The sequence below is a fragment of the Carassius gibelio genome, chromosome B13 (assembly GCF_023724105.1).
Source record: "Carassius gibelio isolate Cgi1373 ecotype wild population from Czech Republic chromosome B13, carGib1.2-hapl.c, whole genome shotgun sequence".
Lineage (NCBI taxonomy): Eukaryota > Metazoa > Chordata > Actinopteri > Cypriniformes > Cyprinidae > Carassius > Carassius gibelio.
The window spans coordinates 24,240,398-24,250,336 of NC_068408.1; the positions used below are offsets into that span (position 1 = coordinate 24,240,398).

Here is a 9,939-nt window from a genome sequence, read left to right on the forward strand (position 1 = left end):
ATGGTATGCATGTTTTACGGGGCCACTGATATAAAAGATGAAAGAAATGGTTCATCACAGAAAGCTAGGGCTTTTTTATAAAGCGTGCATTTGCACAGATTTGATCTCAAAGTGTGTATGCTAAAATCCACCCTAATGTTCATTTTCAAGTTTGTTGAACTATGACATGCGATTTTACCCTGTTGACCATTAGAAAGCTATATCAATGGCCATTTATTAAATTATTTATTTATCAAAGTTATAGTATAAATCAATATAATATAGCCTATTTACTTTTTAAAAGCATGGATAAACACATAAACACAACTACTTTGTATTATTATTATTATTAATAATAAGTAGCTAGGCATTTTACTTTCTGGCATGTCTGTAATTCTACAATACGCATCCAATGCACTGCTTTACTCAGTCAAAGCCAGAAGTAGTGTATTTATTGTAAGGTATTTTTCACGTTCATGTTTCAGTTACAGGGTGGATTTTAATTGTATGTTAATTGTAGTTTCGTTGTATTATTTTATAGTTTTTTTCTTATGCACAAGGATTGTTGTAATGCATTTACAGCGCTACTCGAGAAGGTCAAACTGTTGGGGATACAAAGCTGCAATGAGAAGACAAAGTGTCGCGAGATGCCAACGGCCAATCAGGAACGCGCCTTCATGTAAATGTTCAAAAAACATGGCGGTGATGTAGGAGAGCACTCTTACCGGAGCACCCAAGCGTTTTCCAGATTTAAACCAGATAGTGCAAATATTTTTCCACTAGTTCAACCAAGTTATGAATCCTGGAGCGGTATTGTTTATATTAGTTAAAATAAGTCATGACCGACACGAGAAACATCGCTGTGTGCCATATATCAGATGCGAGAGAAAGTCGGAGCAGAACTTCCAAAGTTTCCCAGAACAAGATGAAAACAAAGAGACGAATGATCGGACTCAAACAGTCCCAGTCTCCGTCTTGTCACACTTCATACAACTGTCGCAAAGGTAATAACTTACTTTTGTAAGTCATAACTTACCAAAACGCGCGTCAATCGAGCTCAAAGCAGATGCACGTTTCTTTTTAGAAAACAGTAACGTTACTGTCGCGGTTTCATTAAACTTAACGATTCTCATATTCGTGTTGTTTAAATGACACACCAAGCTAACATACTTCAAAGAATAGCATGGTTCTACAGTGGAACATGGCCAAAGTAATGTTACTCATCGCTAGTGTCGACGTGGAAGGTTATTCACTCCATACTAATCGTAGTGTTGTAATTATTATTTTAATTCTCAGATTTTACCACCCCAAAACGCCGACCAAGAATCCGATTCAACGGTTGTCACAGTGGAGATTCTCCTAATGAGACCGAATCCCCTCAAGACATCATCTGGGATACCAACTCACCCTCTCAGAACCCGAATGGCAAGTGTGATCATAAAACTTCAAGTAGTCTGTATTTATATCCTCTTAAACAACTGTACATATTAGGGTTCCTTTTCATTTCTTTTATGAATGCAAACCAAAAAAAAAAACAGGATTGTTAATAACTGATAATGAACGATAAGTTTCACGTGACGTAAAACATAAGATCTCAGCAGTAAAATGAATTTAAAAAGTAAAAGTGTGTGTGTGTTATCGAAGTCCGACTCAAGATACCTTCATCTTTGTATTTGTGTATTATTTATAGTCTCATGCAAACTATAACATGCTTATAATGATATAAACAGTACATATATTTGTGAACCGATTGCTGTTTTTTATCGTGTATCAGCCTAAAAAAAAATTTTTGTATTGTGTATACATTTGTAACCGTTCACAGGACAAGGAGATGGGAGAGTCATTGAAATATCTGAGATTGTCAGTAGAATTGCACCAAAAGTAAGTATTAAACTAAGTCAAATATAGACAGTACAATTGTAATTATGGGTGTCATGGTAAATGTGATGTATGTTTAAGGTTAAGAAGGCAAATGAAGGGGACTCAGTGCTCCAGTGGATTGGAGATGGTGCCATACCCTGCACTCCAGAGATCAGACAGCCCAGAGTCCGGAGGATCTCAGCACGGTATGCGTCCTATTATCAACGACATGATGAATACTTAAAAGGTGCTCTAAACATTTTTTTTTTTTTGGGACTGTCATACATAATATGACTGTATTACCTGACATTACAACTGTATGCATATTAAATATTATAATTTGAACTTGACCTCTACTGTACAGTTGTAGCACACCAACCATCTCTCCAGCACCATTACACCACTGGATCAGAGTTCTTTAGTTAAAAATTAATTAAAAATCAAAAGCTCATCTTGTAAGAGGGGTGCTTAGATTAACGTAAGTACGAATTGCATTTTCAGTATGTGTTTTTAAATTAATAGAGCCATGCAAGTGACATTATTTACATACACACAGAATTCCCCGTCATATATTTGTGATTTTCATATTTATGTCCCCATCTCTTTCCATCAGGCAGAGCAATGTTGAGGACCTCATGAAACTTGCCAAGCAGTTTGACATCAATATGACTCGCCAGGACAAAGAGAAAAAACAGGAGAGCACAGAACAAGTCAATATGCAACAAAGTGACGGCAAACCGTCAACGGAAAGGTCAACATCTGTCAAAGTCTCATCAGAACAACTGACCAGCTGCTCATCTCAAGCCCGTCAGGACGAGGCGGAGCTTCAGGCGTTGTTTGACGGTCCCACTCAGCACATAAGTGGGAGACTGAGCCCGCCGTCAATAAACTGCACACCAGAAAGCAAAACTGAACCTGTAGCACCGGCAGAACAAAAGCTGAAGAGCGCTCCTGTAGATGCACCTAAAACCACAAAGGTGGACTTTGAAGATGACTGGGAAAACGATGACCTTCTGAATGACTCGTTTGTGTTAGAAATAACACAGAACCCAGTTCCGTTGAATGTAGCTCAGAAACCGAGCACTGCTCAGCCTGAGTCTTGCTCTAGCAGATGTCATGTTGTGGCCGAGGTTCATCCATCTGTAAACTTCTGCTTAGAGACTCAAAAGAGCATTAGCAAAACCAGCACCTTTACCAAGACACTTCCTGAAGTCCAAACATCTAATCAAAGCACTTTTAGATCAAAGCCGCCTGCTTCTGCTCAGAATCACACAACTGAAAAGCTGCTAAAGACTTCACCTGTGGACCAAGTGAAGCAGCAAACACATTCATCCCAGAGTACAAGACCAGTCCAGCTTGACAGAATGACCAAAGACTGTGGAGCTTCAAGTCAAGCTTCTTCTGCCAAGTTTGATGGGGTTTCGGAGGAGGACATGAAGTCTCTGTTTGATTCCGATGGTCTGTGGAATGACGAAGCAGAGGATGATCTCCTTTGTCAGGCCTGCGATGACGTGGAGAAGTTATCGGCCAGTCAGGAACAGCGAAGACTGAACGAGGAGAACAAAAACCTTGCACATTACAAATCAAGAAGCTTTGCATCCAAAGCACCTTCCGATTCTGACACCATTCGTGCCCAGACCGTGGGCATCAACAATAAGAGTCAACCACGAGAACCCACAAAGTCCACACGCATCTTTGCCCGCTCAAATTCAGTACCGTGTACAAGCAGCAGTTCTGGACTTAAACAGGGCTACAGTGTCTTGCCGGCAACTAAAAGCTCCAGCTCTGGATTGAGAAGCCATAGTGCACAGTATTATGGACATGCACAAGGGAAAAGTGACTTGGGACCTCGGACTGTTAGGCCACACAGCTCAACAGTAGGAAACGCTGCTAACGCCCACCATCACTCCTTCAAAAGACATCTGTCGGACTCCATGACGCTCACCAACAAAGGTAAGCTTTGTACGTTGTGGCACCTAAGCTCTGAAATCATTGATTACTCCTACAGGAAGATGACTGTAATAGGCAAGTTTGCTTAACCTGTTAAAGGAATAGTTTAAACATAAATCAAAATTGTGTCATCATTTATTCACCCTCATGTTGTTCCAAATCCTTTGACTTTCTTTCCTCTGTGGAACACGAGGGAATTTATTCAGGAATATTCACAATGCTCTTTTCAATTAGGTGGAAGCACACCAGCGGCAGTTTCTTTTTATTTCTTTTTTTTATTTTTTTTATTTTGATTGCTTTAAATTTAAATTATTCATTAAATTATTATCAGTTTATTCAAATTTACACTTTTAGAACCCTATGGAATCTGTTTTATTCTTCCAAAATTATTATTAGTATTATTTTTTTTCTGGATTCTGTTTTAATGGTTTAATTCAAGTGAAATGATCAGAAACGTGTCAAATCAATGTAGTTCATAAAACTTTAACAAATTAATAATTTACAATAATGTTTTTTTAATTTTTAGTCTGTATTCAATGCAAATTTAACATTTTAGTACAGACTTTTCATCTTTAAAATTAAGACACTAAAAGATTTCACAATTATTGTGATAATTTTACTGCCCTACATTTGATTTATTCATTTATTGTGATTTTTGTTAGCTTATTAAAGACTAGACAATGGAAAATACTTGATTATACCCTCTAAAGACAATATATATATATATATATAGAGAGAGTATATATATGAGTCATAATAACAAAAACAATGCATCAAATCTTTCTTCATTTTTTTTTTTTTTTCTTCAGGAGCATACGCTTACACAGTGTATGTTTAAAATGCCAAAACCCTGAACTTGCACATGAATATAATAGTCAAATGGTCAACAAAATGAGTAGAAAAAGTACTTTCTGAAATAAAATAGTGTTATGTTACTTTGGATACCGTTTTAGTCATGTTTTCCTGCCAGTTTCCACACTTAGTATTCAAAACATGAAGGTGCAGAAAGAATTCTGGAAGAGGTCTGAATCTCTGTCTCCGTCATGGTTTTGCTTTCTCATGCTGACTTGAAATGTATATGACGTCATCTAATGCATTGGCACTGTGAATGCAGAAGGATCGTTGCATGATCTCAAAGCAACACGCAGACAAGAGGATAGGGATCACTTTCAATTGGAATTTGCCCGGGAACCGTTCGGTACCGATACTAGTACCGGCATTCCAGTGAGAGTAAATCATATTAAGTGTATTTCTCACAAAACTATAGAGTGACTTATGAAAAAATATTGAGTAACACTTTAGTTTAGGGGCCAATTCTAACTATTATTTAGTTGCTTGTGAGCATGCATATTACCAGTGTCAACCCTCTACACACATCTTGGCAATGAAATTGCCATTTGTGCATTTGCTCCGCCCACTATGGAGAAACCGGCTTGTTCGAAAAAGCTAATTCAAAATGAACTCCATTATTTTGACAGGAAAATACAACAAAGAATATAGTTTACATGTAGCTTGTAAGTTCAGTGTGGTAAGACTCTCGCTCTTCTCTTTGCATGTGTGAGAAACAGTGCTATCAGCAAAGCAACGGCGAGCTGTGCGCCTTCACACAGAGTTTACAGTTCGGCAAATACAGCTGGGATAAACTGAAAAGTAAAGATCGCTTTATGTAGAGAGAACTCTGAAGCGCTCAGTCATCTTATCTTATAATAGCCTTAAGCACACACACTGGCGACTAGAATCTAAGAATTTATTAGCCAAAGGCTAACGATAGACATAATTTAGTCGCATTGAGTAAAATTTAGTCACACACGCGAGTGATTTACTCGCAATATAGAGGGTTGAGTGTGTTGTCTGTTTACTAATACATATAAAACCACATATTAATGCATTATTCTGTATTACCCAATACATAAACCTAACTATCTTACTATTAATAAGCAGCACATTAGGGTTTTTCTGAGGCAAAAGTCATAGTTCAGTGTTTCCCACAGACTTACACTCTGTGTTTGGTGGCACTTCCCCTGGGGGAAATGTATATATGTATATAATGTAAATATAAAACAGCAGAGGGGCTTATTGAAAGTGCAAAGTCATCCTCTTCCAGCAGAAGGCGCTGTAAGAGCGGCAGAAACAGTAGTTACCCTGGTAACGTAATGTAAAATGTAAACAGTGCTGCGCTCATGATGAAGGCATTATATGAAAGATTAAATAAAAATGACATCAAAACTTTTCTGAAGACAGTCAGATTCCTTCAGTAAGATACCTTTATATAAAAACACTTGTGCAGTGATCGTGTTTATTTAACGAAGTCAAATCACTTTGGAAAATCTATTTGTGGTGGTCAGTGTTGATATTGTCACGGGCCGCCAAAAAATAAAACAATGTAAAGAAAACCCAGTAGTTCATGATTAGTTAATAGTGAAAACTGGTTTCCAGACTTAAGTGTGACCAAATATTGTGCACAATAAACTACTTTGATGATATTTCTTGATGTACTTTGGCAGCCACTAGTCTAATCTTCAAAATTCTCTTTTTTTTTTTTTTGTTCCATTGCAGAAAGTCAGTCGTGAGGATGAGTAAATAATGTCATTTTAAAGTTTAGGATAAGCTATTCCTTTATCTCTTATGGTTGTCCTCTGATGTACTTATTGCAGTAGAAATATGGGTAACATTTTAGATTAGAGAATACTATTCACTGTTTAGAAATTGCTTATTAGAATGCACATTAGTAGTATATTGGCTGTTTACTATATAAAGTGAACTTATAAAGCACATATTAATGCATGGCCATCTAGATCCCCCTAACCCTTCCAAATACCTAAATATAACTAGTACAATACTACCTTAATATCATACCACCAAACTAGGAGTCTGAGGGAAAACTCTTAAATTAATAATGAATGTTTCCTAATCTAAAGTGTTACTGAAAACCTGACTAGTAATTCACTTTTATGCTGCATGCAAACTTTAAAAGTTCACACTTTTCAAAATGTACATTTCCCAGTCCAATTGCACAGAATCATAACAAAACTTTTGTTTTTGTTGTCTTGCAGTTTTTATTTCGTCCCATACGACCAATGCCAAATGTTCAGCTGCTGAGATTGAGAGGAAAAAACAGGAAGCGATTGCGAGGAGGAGAATACGGATGCAGACTAGCCAAAAAAACGGAGCACCTACATAAAACACCACAGAGGAGCCTGTACTGGACTGAATGCCACGGATGTTTAGGGCTCTAAAGGGCTAAATTATACAATGAGGGCTGAGAAACATATCGCTACATACTAATTAAGAGTTTAACGCTAATTTGTCTCTTTGAAGGAGATGTTACTTGAAGATTTCTCATGCTTTTTTGTGTAATGTTCCTCAGTGTTAAATCGGTCTAACTGCCAAACTAAATGACTAGAGTTACAAAAAAGCAATTCCTCGCACATTACGGTTCCGTTATTACAGCCCAGTATTGTCAGTAAAATTAATGGCAGATGTCTACAAGCCTTGTTTTCTTCTTCTTCAACATTTGATGAGACATTTCTCACATATGGAAAAAAAAAACAGAACGGACTTCGAATTATGTCGAACAAATTTGAGGTCGCTTTCAGTTGGTCGCATGATTGAGTCTAGTCTTCTGATTATAGTGTTTACCTGTTGAAAACTGTGGAAAAAATACTTGAACCAAGCTAAAGGTCCTGGAGATCTGTCTTTTTTTTTTTTTTTGTATTGTTTTATGTTCCATTTTTCTGTTTAAAACAAATCACAGTATTAAAAGAAGCAAGCAAAATGAAACAAAACGTGACATTGTGTATTATTGCTTTCAAAAATCTCTATTAAAACATTTTGAACGTTCACCGACTGCAATCTTTGGGTCTCTGTCTGTGCCTGACAACATAATGACTTAATTACATCCAGAAATAGAATAGTTCAGATGTCTTAACCTCATCCATAACAAATCAATGTGTAATGCTCTTGAATATAATCTTTTGAAAATGACATTTTCTCGGCTAATAATAAAACATCATCCTCCACACCTGGTTTATTGTATATGTCACAATGTTAGTCATTGTGTGCCTCGAAGAATGTGGGCATACCGTTGGGATCCGGCCCCTGGCCCTTCTCAGGTGTAAGCGTCCTGCAGGTGTGTGCGTGTTTGGACTCGGCCGGTCGAGACGAAGCATAGCTAGTGCATTGTGGCGTAAACCCTCCTCTCCCGCACAATTACTGTAAATCAAATGCCACCGTAATTTGGCAAGAGGATGAGAACTTTTTTATTACTGTGATTATGGTTATGATGATGACTACAATTTAATCCAAGCAGATGATGAAAACGCCGGGCCCTACAGGTGTTGAGTTCGTACAATATAGAATTTGGTGAAGGATTCTTCTGTAATGTGGCATTATCAACTGCTGTGGAACGGAGTAATGGGTGTTTCGGTCTTTTTGAATCAAAAATGGAGAGCAATTACTGATTATTGTGATGGATCCATGCCATGCAGTGGGAGCGTACTCTGGTATCGAGCTGTAGTAATTACGTCAAATTACTGTGCCTTGGTGCCAGATGCAATTTGCATTTCAGCATACATGTTGGTTTGGGCAGAAACAAGATAACAGCTCTCAGACAAACCAAGAAGGAAACTCTAACTGTAAATTAGAGTTTGGAGACTAAAGCGTTCTTGAGCAGATGTCATTGTGGTGTCTGTCTTAAAGCTTAGTGTACAGTGATGACATAGTGCTTTCCCAGGAACTAACAACACCTAATCTTTATCACTCACCTGGCTTTTCAGTGGTGCCTGATGTAGTGTCATGCCCCCACTTACCAAATTTAAACCAAGCAGTAAGAGTCGACGAATGCTGCTAATTTAAGCTCTGACAGAGTGTGTTATCTGTATATTAACAGCATTAGGACACAGTATGCGTGACGTTCGGCAGGTTGAAAGTTCTTTGAACTTCAACAACCTGGGAAATTATAGGTCTTAAAGGGCCAGTCCACCCAAAAAAAAAAAAAAAAAAGTTTCTGTCATTATTTATTCACTTTCATGTGATGCCAAACCCTTATGAAGTTAGAACACAAAATGAAATTAATCTTCAGACAGGCATTTTCTATAAATTACAATTTATACATTATATTTTTATGCATTCTATAATTCTATATCATAAACTTTTGAGTTTTATTGTTCCATGAAGAACTTTTAACATCCATGTAACCTTTCCAACACTCGCAAGGTTCTATAGAGGAAATAGTTTCTTTAGATTATTCTAATGTTCTTCGCACTAAGAAAAAAAAAAAGGTTCTTTTAAAAACTTCGCTGAATGGTTCTTCAGGGAACTAAAAATTATTATTCTATTGAATCACTGTAAGCCCACCTCTTGGAAACGTTATCGAAGAATGTATTTTTCTATGAAGTTAGTTCACTGACCTCTTCTGCAAAGTTCAAAATATAAATAAATAAAACATTGTCCATATGACCCATGTATTATATTAGGCTACTATATCTTCTTCTGAAGTCATATAATAGTTTTGTGTGACAAAAAGATGAAGTACGTGAAAACTGAGAAGATCAGTGAATAAATGTTTTTTGTACGTGATGAGTAGTATATGTATGTGAGCAATGTATATTAAATATCAAATAAATGGAGATCTGTATTCATAAAGAATCTTAATGCAAAAAGTAGCTCCTAGTGACAAAATTCTAAGAAAATTCTTAGAAATTTGGGCGTTTACTCCTAAAATTGAAGAAAAAAATCCTAGTAAAGAAAAAAGTAATTCAGAAAGCATCTTAACCCTTAAAAGAGGTCTTAAGGTCAAACTTGTTAGGAGCACCAACGAGGACTTTTAAGAGGCTTAAGAGTTTCTTTAGCAGAAGAGAAATGGCAGAAAGACGAAGAGGTAGAAGAAATGTGTTGCAAACAATGGATGACAGTTAATAAGTTAATAAGACGCTATAGATTAGATAGTGTCCATCACATTTTCTAACTGTTTTTAAATTCATTTTAAGTAAATGTTTTAATCATTTTTAAAGTTTTAAAATTGCTTGTTTTATTTTTGTTGAGATACATAGCAACGGGGTCAACCCCGCCTCCTCACTAAGATGAAAGTTTTTGTCTTTTCCTTACTCAGAGTTGCTCTCAGGTCGATCCTGAATCGCTCTTAAGCTAAGA

General features: G+C 36.8%; 1 protein-coding gene across 1 annotated transcript; it reads left to right on the forward strand.

Moving 5' to 3' along the window:
- The first annotated feature begins 594 nt into the window (after window positions 1–594).
- etaa1b (ETAA1 activator of ATR kinase b) lies at window positions 595–7,629 on the forward strand. The gene is made up of 6 exons (XM_052571790.1): window positions 595–983; window positions 1,276–1,404; window positions 1,802–1,860; window positions 1,939–2,045; window positions 2,453–3,792; window positions 6,843–7,629. The coding sequence occupies exons 1-6, from the start codon at window positions 818–820 to the stop codon at window positions 6,968–6,970; spliced, it is 1,929 nt and encodes a 642-aa protein (XP_052427750.1). The 5' UTR covers window positions 595–817; the 3' UTR covers window positions 6,971–7,629.
- The last annotated feature ends 2,310 nt before the right edge of the window (window positions 7,630–9,939 follow it).